The sequence below is a fragment of the Megalobrama amblycephala genome, linkage group LG20 (genome assembly GCF_018812025.1).
Source record: "Megalobrama amblycephala isolate DHTTF-2021 linkage group LG20, ASM1881202v1, whole genome shotgun sequence".
Taxonomy (NCBI): domain Eukaryota; kingdom Metazoa; phylum Chordata; class Actinopteri; order Cypriniformes; family Xenocyprididae; genus Megalobrama; species Megalobrama amblycephala.
The window spans coordinates 30,305,763-30,320,481 of NC_063063.1; the positions used below are offsets into that span (position 1 = coordinate 30,305,763).

At 36.5% G+C, this 14,719-nt stretch overlaps 1 protein-coding gene across 1 annotated transcript; it reads left to right on the forward strand.

Annotated features, from left to right (window-relative positions):
• Nucleotides 1–4,829: 4,829 nt before the first annotated feature.
• On the forward strand, nt 4,830–13,856 carry LOC125255555 (sushi, nidogen and EGF-like domain-containing protein 1). Its single transcript, XM_048170862.1, has 10 exons — nt 4,830–4,918; nt 8,564–8,596; nt 9,382–9,756; nt 9,967–9,999; nt 11,279–11,412; nt 11,508–11,786; nt 12,016–12,111; nt 12,412–12,562; nt 12,716–12,798; nt 12,892–13,856. Exons 1-10 carry the CDS (start codon nt 4,861–4,863, stop codon nt 12,970–12,972), a joined length of 1,323 nt encoding a protein of 440 aa, XP_048026819.1. The 5' UTR covers nt 4,830–4,860; the 3' UTR covers nt 12,973–13,856.
• Nucleotides 13,857–14,719: the final 863 nt, after the last annotated feature.

Here is a 14,719-nt window from a genome sequence, read left to right on the forward strand (position 1 = left end):
TGAATCATCCTTTGATGTGTTTCTTTCGTTCAGACCCAAGCTGCCTTTGCCTGAAGAAGTGGCCTACAAAACACAAGCACGCTAGATATGGAGTAACACTGACCCCATCTGGTGGCTCAATGCAGGTACATTTGATCAAAATGACAATATCAAGTCTCACCTGTTTAGATGGGATGGATCTAAGTGGAATGATCAGATCGGAGCCCATTAGCCATATCCTGTTAAAAGATCTGCAACAGCACTGTGACCTTTGTAAAATTGCATTTGGTCATTAACTTTTAAATGCATCATTGCCTGCACACATTTGTGAGAAAATCAAGCTGATAGATGTCATAAAAGGCAAGTGTCTTGCAATCGGAACAGACAGGTGTGCATATGTATGCACTAGATTTGGTATTTGTTCAAAGGTTACATGCCATTTGTTGGATGGTTTGTGTTTATTTGTGAAATATGATGTAGACTCATTTATTTATGTTTGTAAATCACAATACATATATTTGTTACTCATCTGCGTTTTCATAACGCAATAATAATAAATAAGTTATGGCTCAATTGTCAACAAAGGAAGGGAGAGGGAGCCCCCTACAAACATGAACAAAAGCATATTAAAAGAATATTAAACATGGCACAAATTCTAGATGTTTTTATAGCTCTCTTATTACAGACAATTAGATTGTATTTAAATACAAGTTCTTGTTTGAAGATGTTAAAGTGGGGTTTACTTTTTGTATATTTATGGATGCAAAACTTTACAATAAATAAAAGGTTAGGCAAAAATTTGCTTTGATTAGATTCTTGTCATTAATATAAAACCCAAAAAGAATGTGTAAGGAAAAAACACAAAACATTTTGAAACGAGAGAGATCTGAAGGCTAAAGTGAATCCATATTTCAGTGTGATTGTGTTTGGTCTCGGTGGTGCGGTCTGTCACACCCGCCTCTGGCTGGAGGGGAACCTCCGTTGAACCTAATCTACAGCCTTCTCATAAACACTGCTGTGACTGTCTGTACAAATCCAGAAGTTTCACTAATCTGGGGTGAATTCAAGTAAATATACTTCAGACAAAGAAATTACAACTTTAATTCAGCAACAATACTTTAAATTGGTCAAAGTGACAGTGTCAAAGATTTCTGTTTCAAATAAATGCTTTTCTTTTGAACTTTCTAATGTAATGATGATAGTGATGGCAGTGCATCAGAAAATAAGGTTGTACCTCATAGGAAGAAGTTGAAGGTCAAAGAGGATACTTTTCAGATAATGCAAAATAATGAAATGATAATGAAAATGCATTTGAATGTGTGTGAAGTTTCAAACTTTTTTACTGTAATAGGACAAAGTCCGTTATAAATGACTGCACCCTAAAAAAAAAAAAAAGATCAGATGTAGAAAATAATTTTGGAAATTGATTTCAGTCTTAAATATATGTAAAATATAAAGTTATTTATTTAGTTTTCAGCTGTGATTTCATAATTAGTCCCATAGAGGGTTAATAACTCATAGTTCAAAATTATAGGAATGGAGATAGAAAAATGGAAATAGTAAATGGCTTGTTGTTTTGTCAGACTGCAACACTCAGACTTATGACTCCTCTAAATCTAAAACAATAGATGAAAATACTTCGATAAAGAAAATTGGATCTCGGCTTTTTATGCGCCAGTCTGTCTGAATGTATTAAATCATGACAGATGTATTCAGGCTAGAAAGTGGGAAAACCCTTGAATTGACTTACGGTAAAATCACAGTAACACAAGGCCTCAGGTAGTTTATTGATTTTATTAAAATGGCAGCAGCAGAAATATGATACAAGATCTTTGCATTTATTAAAATTACTAACATGCATAAACAATCTTTCGCCAAGTATAAATATAAAATGATGAGGTTAGAGAAGGGGTTCTCAACTCTGGCCCTTGACATCCACTTTCCTGCAGAGTTTAGCTCCAACCTTGACCAAACTCACATGTTTATTAATCCTGAAGACATTGATGAGCTTGTTCAGGTGTGTTTGATTAGGGTTGGAGCAAAACTCTGCAGGAAAGTGGACCTGGGGCCAGGGTTGAGAACCCCTGCGTTAGAGGAACAGATTCCTCCTGACTTCATAAGATGGCAAGTTGACAGTAAAATCTGCCAAGTGGTCACACATGGTTCATGCTGGGAGTCGGATACATTTATGTTGGAAATGACTGGAAATTTTAAATGACTTGTTTGCATTATGTTGGATTCACTCAGTCTCTTTACTTGGAATTATCCACACAGAATTGTAAAACATTTTACATCAAAAGTAGTAAACAAAATGTTTTAAATTGAAGTAAACTCAAATGCTGATCAGTCGTTGTGTGTTAGTTGTTCCTGTATCTGTGCTCTTTCTCAGTGATTGTGTTGGACTGTGAGGTGGTTTGGCAGCAACTCCGTAATGCAACACTGAGATGAATTATTAACATGCAAATCTCAACAATGCTGTTCTCACCTCTCAGGTCTCATTATTTACAGAAACTCAAAAAAGGCAGACTTTTATAAAGTACTGATGAACAATAACCAGTGAATATACAGATAAATGATGGCAAAATATCAAACATCAAATAAATGCAGCCATCTGCCTTTAAAAAGCATTTTAAAATCTTACCTAACCCAGACATTAGGAATGTGTATATAAGGATGTACATTCTGGGAAACTACCTACATTCACTATGTGGATATTTTGTCCTCATTCTGTGCATGCTTGTGGTTTCAGGTACTCTTCCCTGTTTGTTCATACAGCTGTTATTTTTCATTCAATATCTAAGCTAATATGATATTCTAATAAACAGTTTTCTCTTTTCTTGGGTCATAAGAGAGTCAAGGAGATTGTGGCTAGTTGTTCAAGGTACTTTATTAGAATGATTAATGAATCAGCAGATGCTGCTCCAACACGATCACATGAGAATGCGTATCAATCTCATAGAATATATACGCCAAAATGAGTTTTGGCGTGCTTATGGTACGCAGTTTTTCGCGTGCATATGATACGCACTTTATGGCGTGTATATGATACGCTCTTGGTTAGGATGGGGGTGGGGGGTTCGTACGTATAATACGCCATAAAGTGCGTATCATATGCACGCGAAAAACTGCGTACCATAAGCACGCCAAAACTCATTTTGGCGTATGTATTCTACGAGATTACAAACTCGTACTATTGATTCGCATTTTCGTGTGATCGGGCTCGCTGTTCACAAAACTTAAATTCTTTTAACATTTCTGTCAGGTTAAGAAATGTAACGAATGTTGACATAAACCTGTGCATTCTTTTCTTTGGAAACATTAAAAGCTGAGAAGTAATGTCACTCAACAGGAACTTATTTTCAGCTCATTTTCTGTCTCAAACATAGAGATACACACATATTGGGTTCATGTTTTATGGGAACTTTTGGGGACATAGATTTGCATACTGTATAAAAACTGTATATTCTACTAACCATAACCCTACCCCTAAAACACAACTTTCTGCATTTTTACATTTTCTCAAAACATAATTTAGTATAGTTTGTAAGCTGTTTTCCTCATGGGGACCAAAAAAAAAAATGTCCTCACAAGATCAAAAATGTCAGGTTTTACTAATTGTACTAATACTTCTACAGCTTTTTCTAATCTTAGTTAATGTTAATCTCAACATAAACTTTTAAACTTTTAAGATCAAACGGTGTATCTGTTAACATTAGTTAATGCTGTGATCTAACATGAACAGGACATTTTTTAACTAACAAATTAATAAAGATTAATAGATGCTGTAAAAATATACTGCTCATTGTTAGTTCATGTTGTTTAATGCATTAACAAAAGTTAACAAATGAGACTGTTGTATAGTGTTACCAATATTAAGTAATAAATCGGTTACAGTACTACATTCAGACATTGTGATAGACTCTCGATGTGTAATCTTACAAAAAATTCTAAATGTAAAATTAAATGTGAAAAAAAAAAAAAAAAAAAAAAAAAAAATATATATATATATATATATATATATATATATATATATATATATATATATATCTGTAAGAATGATTGGCGGTCTTCCAATGAAAACACGTTTTCTTCCATTCCAGGAGATGATTTGCCCTTGAGCACAAGGCAGAGACACATTTAAAATCATCCGGCACCCTACAGCAGGTGTAAGAATCTCTTAGAAACGGCCGTCTGATGTAAGTCAAATCTTTCTCTTCTCTCTTTTGGGCTCAATATAATCTATACGCATATTCTCTTAGACAGTTGTAATGGGTTAAATTAAAACATACTATAATAATGGGTAGTATATAATGTCTGATTTGTGAATTAATCTCAGTTTGATCAGTCTTTTCTATGAACCAGTCATAATGATTCACAAATCCAAATAAACAATTAATTAGTGAATTGGTCTGATACGTTTGCAGCTGTTTTTGAGTAAACTGCTCACTGATTCAATGATCTGATCCGTGCAAGTATCCCATTTATCAACTTATAAAACAACCTGCTGAATTGGTCATTTTTTCTCAAAATCAGCCAAAATGAGTAAAATGATCCTTATAGCTGGATTGTGCAGATAATTTTACTATTGCTGAAATGTGATGGTGTATGTTACTATATACATTTGAGTGAACATTAAGATGCATATTTACAATATTCTACAGCATAACACATGCATGTACGATCTTAAGCACATGCAGTAGAAATAAAGTAGGACCTGGAATTGTATATTGAATATTGGCAGTTTTCCAATGGCTATAAATTTGATTGAATTTTTTTAATATGGGTTTTAAATAAGAGATATTTCAGACTTAAATCGGTTTAAATTCATCTCTCTCTAATCACAGATATCGATGTTCTGGTGTTATCTCTTACTTCCTCGTCATGATATTGTCTCCAGTTTTACAACTTCGGCTGGTGTTCATATCTGTCATGGCACTGAGTAAGGTTTTGTTTATCATCAGTTTATTTTTCAGACTTATTGTGACAAGGATTATAATAATGTAATTGTATATGTAAATATAGTATAGAGTATCAACTTTCAGAGGAACAATACAATGCAATGGTCTGCATATGGTCGGCATGTTGGATTTCTTATCTAGAGAGAGTTAATAGACACTTCTGGTTTCGCCTGACACCAGAGAGAGCCGGAGAAAGCTGAAAATGATCTTTTATAGTTGTTTATAGGATCTGTTATATCACTTAAAATACTGCCAAGATCTATATTATTACATGAGCCAGTGGCATTTGATACACACGCATGAGTCAGGTGAATTAATGAAAAACACTTTACTTTCCAAGAAGAGAGAACTGACTTGGACTCATGGTACACATACACAATGTCTTGTTCCCCCACCAATTATGCCTACTTTAAATATACAGATATGTAAATATAACTACATTAAAAATAAACAAAGCAAATTGTGTAAAAAAAAAAAAAAAGGTAAGACATTATATACAGACCCATCAGTGGCTACCATTCCACATATTTTATTGTTTTATGAAATATTTTGTTTCATGAAAATATATTATACAATATGTTTTAAAATGTATTGCATGCCATTTATCAACACAAGCCATCCAACATTTCTTAAAATGATATTCTAAAATCAATCTGTCTTACTACAGTGTGTCTCAAACAAGTGTCTCACAGCAGCCACTGAGCGAACGCACAGAGTAACATTATAACACCATTTTCAACACATTCATATGTATCTAATATGATAAACAGAGCTGTGTTACCTCATACTCATGATGACCGGAAAAGCGTATGCGGCACCGGCGACTGTGGCATAATAAAAGTTCCCCTGCTCATGAGGCGTGTGTTGCTCCAGCTCCTCGTTCAGCTCCCACAACACTCGCTCCTGCTCTGCTTCATACTACAGTAACGTTAATAATCGCATCCATGAACATGATTTCTTCCCAAGTCCTATCCCTATTCTTTTGCACCGGCTGTGAAGTGAAGACTACGTCTCAAGGTTCCACGCTCAAACTTGGCGTCATCAAGCTACGTCTTTTGAATAGGCCTCTAGCGACCTCTAGCGGACAGAAATCTTACACATGTTCCAATCACTTCCATGGCCACAGGTGTATAAAATCAAGCACCTAGGCATGCAGACTGCTTTTACAAACATTTGTGAAAGAATGAGTCACTCTCGGGAGCTCAGTGAATTCAAGAGTGGTACTGTGATAAGTCCATTCATGAAATTTCCTCACCACTAAATATTCAACGGTTAACTGTTAGTGGTATCATAGCAAATTGGAAGCAATTGGGAATGTAACCCATCCAAAGTAGCAGGAAAGGGTTAACTTAAGTGATGGGTGCAGTTATGGTTGTGGCCTGTAGGTGCGCAGGTGAGCAGTCTCAAGAGAGCAGAGTACAGCATACAGCATTGTGAGATTGCTGTTTTGAATCCTCCTATGAAAAGTTTATTTCTGTTGTGTATTGCACAAAATATTATGTTTTTTTCTGTTAAATTCATCTAATTTACGTTGTATTAAAAAAAAGGTTACGTGATATGCTCCGAGGAAACAGAGTGATGTTCAGTGATGTTGTGAGGCGTTATTTTATTGAAAAGATGTGTTGAAAATGCCATTGTATTTTCATTGCTACGCAATATCGCGTTCATTATCGAAGGCGATTCATCTGCGATAATGAACGCGATATTGCGTAGCTTATCAGTGAACTACGGCTCTGTCTATTAAATGCCACTCCATTTGAAAGCAGGTGATGGCGATTTAGCGGTAATCAGGGAACCGGCTTTACTGACGAAATGCGCGTGACAATTGCATGCGATATATCGCCCAGCCCTAGCTACAGACCTCCAAACTTTGTGTGGTCTTCAGATTAGCTCAAGAACAGTGCGCAGAGAGCTTCATGGAATGGGTTTCCATGGCTGAGCAGCTGCATCCAAGCCTTACATCACCAAGTGCAAAGCAAAGCGTCGGATGCAGTGGTGTAAAGCACACCGCCACTGGACTCTAGAGCAGTGGAGACGTGTTCTCTGGAGTGACCAATCACGCTTCTCTGTCTGGCAATCCGATGGATGAGTCTGGGTTTGGCAGTTGCCAAGAGAACGGTACTTGCCTGACTGCATTGTGCCAAGTGGAGGGGGGATTATGGTGTGGGGTTGTTTTTCAGGGGTTGGGCTTGGCCCCTTAGTTCCAGTGAAAGGAACTCTTAATGCTTCAGCACACCAAGACATTTTGGACATTTTCATGCTCCCAACTTTGTTGGAACAGTTTGGGGATGGCCCCTTCCTGTTCCAACATGACTGCGCACCAGTGCACAAAGCAAGGTCCATAAAGACATGAATGAGTGAGTTTGGTGTGGAGGAACTTGGCTGGCCTGCACAGAGTCCTGACCTCAACCTGACAGAACACCTTTGGGATGAATTAGAGCGGAGACTGTGAGCCAGGCCTTCTCGCCAACATCACTGTCTGACCTCACAAATGCGCTTCTAGAAGAATGGTTAAAAATTCACATAAACACACTCCTAAACATAGTGGAAAGCCTTCCCAAAAGAGTTGAAGCTGTAATAGCTGCAAAGAGTGGGCCAACTCCATATTAAACCCTACGGATTAAGAATGGGATGTCATTAAAGCTGTGCACACACTTAACGATTGTAAGGCCAATTATGAATGTAAATTGATACTTATGACTGATCGCGCTCAAACGCGTCCAGTCAGAGTCAGTTGTGTTCAGTCTGCGATTACAGTCGGTGTTCAAATTCCATGTATAAGTATTTAAATCGGCTTCAGTCGCAGGAAACAAGCACTTGTATGTTGAGCACAGTCTTAGAATGTTTTAGTTAGTCGTTAAATGTGTGCCCGGCTTAAAGTTCATGTGCATGTAAAGGCAGGCGTCCCAAATCTTTTGGCAATATAGTGTATATTAAAATAGAAAACAAATCACAGTATTAATGTTTTGCCTATTTTTGATCAAATAAATTCAACCTTGGTGAACCTAAACATAAAGATTTGTATTAATCCTTTTGAAGAGCAATAGGCCTACATCATATCAAAATGAACAATAATTTAAAAACAATACCAGAATAGATATAAGTCCTCAAAAACCTTTATACAGGTTTATTTCAGTTGTTACAAGCAGTGATAATGATAACAACTAATAAAACACTGAGTTTTAAACCATCGCAGGGTACAAAGGAAGAGCACGAGGAGCTGAGCTCATTGCAGATGATAGCTGAAGGTTGTTATGCTGTTACACAAAGTGTCTGTCATTCAGAATATAGTTACCGTTATGTAATAATCCACTAATAATGTGCTGAGATACAATGTGAACTAAAATTCGAAGTTGTGAACTAAAAACTCATTAATATTCATGCAGCCTATGCTCCGCTTTCGGAAACCCAAAATCTCAGAAACCGAAAATCTTGTAACCCCGGACAAGTCTCTCTTTCGCTATTCGGTTGCGTCATGGCGATAAATGACAGGTGCACTAAGCCCTGCCTTTTCAACAGCAAGTATAGCAAATCATGGATCAAGTCATGCTTCAAATACTGTTGGCTATTTACACAAGTGATTCACTATGTTCTGCCACAACTTATTGCTCTTTTTTCTTCAATAGCCATTACAACATTTGCAGCAGCAGCAACAACAGGTAATTACAGACCTTTAATTAATGGTGTAAATTCATATAAAAATTCAAGTAAAATCATTCACATCTTCATCAAAGTCTGTATGGACTTCACATATTTAAAATGTGATTAAAGGGGTAGTTCACCCAAAAAAAAAGAAAAAAGAAAATAATATAATCAATTACTCTCATGGCGTTCCAAACACTGTAAGACCTTCGTTCGTCTTTGGAACGCAAATTAAGATATTTTTGTTGAAATCTGATGGCTCAGTGAGGCCTCCATAGGGAGCAATGACATTTCCTCTCTCAAGATCCATTAATGTACTAAAAACATATTTAAATCAGTTCATGTGAGTACAGTGGATCAATATTAATATTATAAAATGATAAAAATATTTTTGGTGAGCCAAAAAACAAAATAACGACTTAATTGATATAGTTATGGTCGATTTCAAAACACTTCTTCATGAAGATTTGTGCATTATGAGTCTTTTGTGTCAAATCGGTGATTCGGATTGCGTGTCAAACCGCCAAACTGCTGAAATCACGTGACTTTGACGCTCCAAATCACTGATTCGACAGTTTGGTGGTTTGACACGTGATCCGAATCACTGATTCGACACAAAAGATTCATAATGCTTATAATGTTAATATTGAACCACTGTACTCGCATGAACTGATTTAAATATGTTTTATTATGTTTTATTAAATAAAAGTTTCACTACTCTCCAGCAGTGTGTTGTGATCGTCTCTCATTAGCACATGCCACAAGTGTATAATATGAAAATACTTATTTATTATTTTCATAGACCCCTGCTATAACTATGCTGTGCTGGATGATCCACGGAGAGCCACCAGCAATCCATATTCCTCTCAACTACAGTGTGACGCTTATGTCAGCTGGAGCGGCTGGTATCGTCTCTTCATTCAGGGTCAGAGCGCTCAGATGCCAGACACATGTGTTGATCAGTATAGATGTGGCACTATTGTACCACTGTGGCTGAACGGAGGACATCCAACAGTTGAGGATGGAGTGGTCACTCGAGTTGTCTGCGGTTCCTGGAGCAATAACTGCTGTTACTTCCAATACCCATCAAATCCCATTAAAGTCAAAGCCTGTCCTGGCAATTACTACGTCTATGAGTTTGTGAGATCAAATGTCTGTCCTTCAGCATACTGCGCAGGTAAATATAGTTTGCATTTATCCATGAATGTGTTTGTGTAATGTATTACATCTATGAGATTGTTAGACCATCTGTCTGTTTTTTGCATACTGGTGAGGTAAAAACATTAATAACATGTGCCTTTTGTACTTACAGTATATAATTTATATTTCTATCGGTTTATTAATTAATATTCATTATTTGTTTGTTTATTTATTTTGTTTTTTGCAGAAGTTACCTTCAGTACTCCCACAAATTTGACAGGTGAATTACTGACTGCTGAAGTTTTGATGATCATCCAGTAGGGTGTGTTTGTGTCTGTAGGTACAGGCTGTAGATAAAACAGTGTTTGAAATTTGCGTTACCGCATATTCATGTCATTTGTAACACTTTCGGGTCCAATTCTCACTACTAACTAGGTGCTTATTATGTTTGTAGCAGTACATTAGTTTTGAAAACAGTGATTATCTAGCCTGTAAATTAAAGACTTTAAAATGTGAAAATAGATATTTCCCATGTAATATTTTGTATGAATATTTATGCATGAATTTAAAACATGTAATTCAACAATTCTAAGCAAGTATTTTATGTTTCTTTTAGTTCATGTCTATTAACTTTGAGCTAGTCTATATGTTTATATACGAGTGTACTCATAAGAGATCAACTATTAGCAGTTACACACAAAGTCTTTCTTTTCCAAGAAAAAGGATCAAAGCTTTTAATGATTCACCCTACACTGAGTGACGAGCTCTTCAACAAGTAGAAAATACAAAACACATGAACAAAACAGTGCTTGTCAAGTGAGTTCATGAGGTATTTAATGGCATTTGTATTTCTGTTCATTCTTTCAAAAACCACCACATTGGCAACCACTACAGTCTCAAAAGGTAATAACCATGAAAGACTCATCATACGCCTGTGCAACATTTTTTTATACTTTACGTAAGTGTTTCATAATTTAATGCTGTTTTAAGAAACATCACCAAACATTCCAGAAACATCAACTACAGAGCCGTGGACAAGTAATAACTGATTATTCATGATTCATGAATCTCAAATCATCCTCCTCACTGTGTGAAGGGCCAGTCTAGACACACTTCCTCTTCCAGGCCAATCGTTAACATCTCTATATTATTTAAACTTCTTAATTATTGCCCTGATAGTGGAAATTGTCATTTTCAAAGTTTTTATTTTCTTCCTAATTTTCTCAACAATATTTTGTCACACATCATTGCGGTATTGCTTGCTCTGTGCATTGTGATCTGTATTATGATGCAACCGTGCTTGAAGTGGGCCGGTATGCACAGGTAATACTAGCACTTTGATTGGGAATATACCTAGTTTAGCTTTTATAGGAAGGTGTGTAGTGATTATTTGTGATTATTATTGATTATTTCACATCAACAGTTACACCAGTCAGCCACTAGAGGCCACAATCATCCCAATAATAATCAAACTCACACATGACATAAAAAAAAGCATGAGCCTCATAAATCAGTGTGAAATGTAAACAAAAATGTCAGAATTTTTTTTCTCTTGGCAGCACCAGGAATATTCTACCCGTTCGGCTCAGCAGCAGGAGACACAAGAAACGCTGCTGTTGATGATGGAAGCTCCTCAGTTATTCCACTGTTGAGTCCATTTCTGTTCTTTGGTCGCAGATACCAGCAGATTTATGTAAGAATTTGATTCCATCTTGATTCTAAGTCTAAATGTGAGATAAACTCACATGTATCCTGTGGCTGATTTTGACAGTATTTCTCATGTTTCAGGTGAATAATAATGGACATCTCACATTCAACCAGTCTTCATCACAGTTTGTTCCCTACTCTTTTCCTGCTAATGGAAGCCAAGATATAATTGCTGGTCTCTGGACCAACCTTGACAACCGTGCAAGAGGAGTGATTTCATATCATCAGTACACTAATGGAAGTGTTCTCACACGCGCCACTCTGGATATAAACAATCATTTCCCAAATCTGACCTTCAGCGCTTCCTGGGTCTTTGTTGCAACGTGGGATAAAGCTGCTTACTTTCCCAATACCAGCACAGTAAGAGTGATATACTTCTGAAATGTGACTGTTTTTAATGTTTATCTTTAGTTCAGTTTTTTTTCAATTTAGAATACACATTAGTACATAAAAAGTGTCAAAAGATTATTAAATTAAAATACTACAAATAACAAGGTTGGTCAGTAATGCTCATTAAAAAAGAAAAAAGAAAAAGATGAACAGTGAATAATAAGTTTAAAGTCATGATCTTTTTCTTTTATCTTTTCAGGAAACATCGTTTCAAGTGGTGTTAATTTCAGGCAGTAATTTTTCATTTATTCTGATGAATTATGGTGATATTGCTGTAACAGTGCATCCTGTGGAGGTAAACGAATCAGAATTTGTTTTTATATTGACTAGAGCAGTGGTTCCCAAACCTGTCCTGGAGGACCCCCAGCCCTGCACATTTTATGTCTCCCTATTCCCGACACACCCATTCCAGGTCTTCCTGTCTCTACCAATGAGCACATGAGTTGAATCAGGTGTGATATATGAAGGAAACATACAAAATATGCAGAGCTGGACGTCCTCCAGGACAGGTTTGGGAACCACTGGACTAGTGTATAAAGCATATGTACTCTACATAAACACTGTTTATATGAATAATGTTTTTACATACTTTCAGGCTGGTTATGACACAGTAAACTCCTTTGACTACTTTGTGATTCCTGGATCAAACAATGGGAGCTTCATCTCAAACCTCAAGAACTCCAGTAATGTCAATGTTCCCGGCCGATGGGCCTTCAGGGTGGACAGTGGACACAGCACCTCTAAAAGTAAGAAGTCTTGTCTTTCTAGAAATAGATAACAGACTTTTGTTTTTCTTTTACAAGCCAGTGTTTTGATCAATTTCATATAACCTCATGTAATGTTTTTATATGATTAATGTCACATGTGAGTATTTTATGTGTTTGTGTGTTTCTCTTTAGAAAACGTCATTGGACTTCAAGTGAGATTTTCCTCAGTTTTAGATCTAACACAGAGTGGAAACACTGATGCTGTTTTACAACAAGTATGTCAAACTTTCTAGGAATATTTACACAAAATACAGTGTTAATAGATGATTCACGGAATGTTTGATCTGTCTGTCCATCTTTTGTTTCAGCTAAAACAGGAACTGGTCAAGAATGGTTTGCCAAGCAGCACAGAGCTGAAGTTAAGATATCTGCAAAAGATAAAGCCATAAATTCAGTGTCCTTCAGGAAAAGAAATAAAACTGTCCTGTTCAGTAAGAATATCCCATTGATCATGTGAAGAATGAAAAGACCCCAGTTTCCTATTAATGTGGTTTCATTTTAATGACAAAAAATAGCATTAAAGTTCTATATTAAAAAAGAGGTCCATATGACCTTTTTTTCCTATGGAGATTTTCTTTTATTATTTTTTTACATTTTACAACACTTTCCTTAAATTTTCCGCACTAGGTTTCTTTGCATGTTTGAGATCCACAAGTTCAGTTCAATGATCCGGTCTTTGAGGAAGATTATCAATGAACAACAACAAAAATGTCTGTCTTTTTTTTTAAACAAAGCTGTTGTATGACTTTTTAAATATAGTGCATGAGTTGTATGGATAACATCATACATTTAATGGTGTTTTTTGCATCCATTTTAATACTTAAAAGTGCAGACGATACAGTTATTCAAATTTCCTCCTTTTAAATTCACACTTTACTTTTACGTTTAATCAAAATTTATGAATTTACAAAATAAAACCAGATTTGAATTATTTCTTTAATGTCTGCTGCTTTGTTTGCCCCATCATGGTGTGTGTCAGACTGTTATCAAATGTCAGCTGCAGAAGTTTAAACTAGTTCTTAACTGAAAGTAAAACTGTTCGTCTCATTCATTCACCTTCATTAAAACCATAACATGTAAGAATACAAATACTAATCTGTAACTTGCTTTGCTTTTTGTTGAGAACAGTCACCCAGAGAATGCAAAATTAATGCAGAATGTAAAATGCATGTCTTTAAAGAAAGAAATATGACCGCAGACTTGAGAAGATTGTCAGGCGAAGCCAATTTAAGAACTTAGGAGAGCTTCAAAAGGAGTGGACTGAAGCTGGAGTGATTGCATCAAGAGCCACCGCACACAGACGTCTTCAGGAAATGGGCTACAACTGTCACATTCCACGTACCAAGCCACTTCTGAACCAAAGACAATGTCAGAAGCGTCTTGCCTGGGCTAAGGAGAAAAAGAACTGGACTGTTGCTCAGTGGTCCAAAGTCCTCTTTTCAGATGAAAGTAAATTTTGCATTTCATTTGGAAATCAAGGTCCCAGAGTCTGGAGGGAGAGTGGAGAGGCACAGAAACCATATTGCTTGAAGTCCAGTGAGAAGTTTCACAGTCAGTGATGATTTGGGCTGCCATGTGATCTGCTGGTGTTGGTCCACTGTGTTTTCTGAAGTCCACAGTCAACGCAGCCATCTACCAGGAAATTTTAGAGCACTTCATGCCTCCTTCTGCTGACAAGCTTTATGGAGATGCTGATTTCATTTTCCAGCAGGATTTGGCACCTGCACACAATGCCAAAGGTACCAAAAGCTGGTTCAATGACCATGGTGTTACTGTGCTTGATTGGCCAGCAAACTCACCTGACCTGAACCCCATAGAGAATCAATGGGGTATTGTCAAGAAGAAGATGAGAGACACCAGACCCAACAATGCAGAAGAGCTGAAGGCCACTATCAGAGCAACCTGGGCTTCATTACACCTGAGCAGTGCCACAGGCTGATCGACTCCATGCCACGCCGCATTGGTGCAGTAATTCATGCAAAATGAGGCCCAGCCAAGTATTGAGTGCATAGAAATGAACATACTTTTCAGAAGCCTGACATTTCTTTTTAATTTTTTTTTTTTTTTTTTTTTTTTGATCTTATAAAGTATTCTAAGTTGTTGAGATAGTGAATTGGTGGGTTTTTGTTAAATGTG

Bases quoted from the DNA above. Each gene is read 5' to 3' on its own strand.
- LOC125255555 (XM_048170862.1), top strand. From the start codon at position 4,861: ATGATATTGTCTCCAGTTTTACAACTTCGGCTGGTGTTCATATCTGTC. The intron at 8,597-9,381 runs GTAATTACAGAC...TTATTTTCATAG, and splicing joins TGCAGCAGCAGCAACAACAG to ACCCCTGCTATAACTATGCT. The intron at 9,757-9,966 runs GTAAATATAGTT...TGTTTTTTGCAG, and splicing joins TCCTTCAGCATACTGCGCAG to AAGTTACCTTCAGTACTCCC.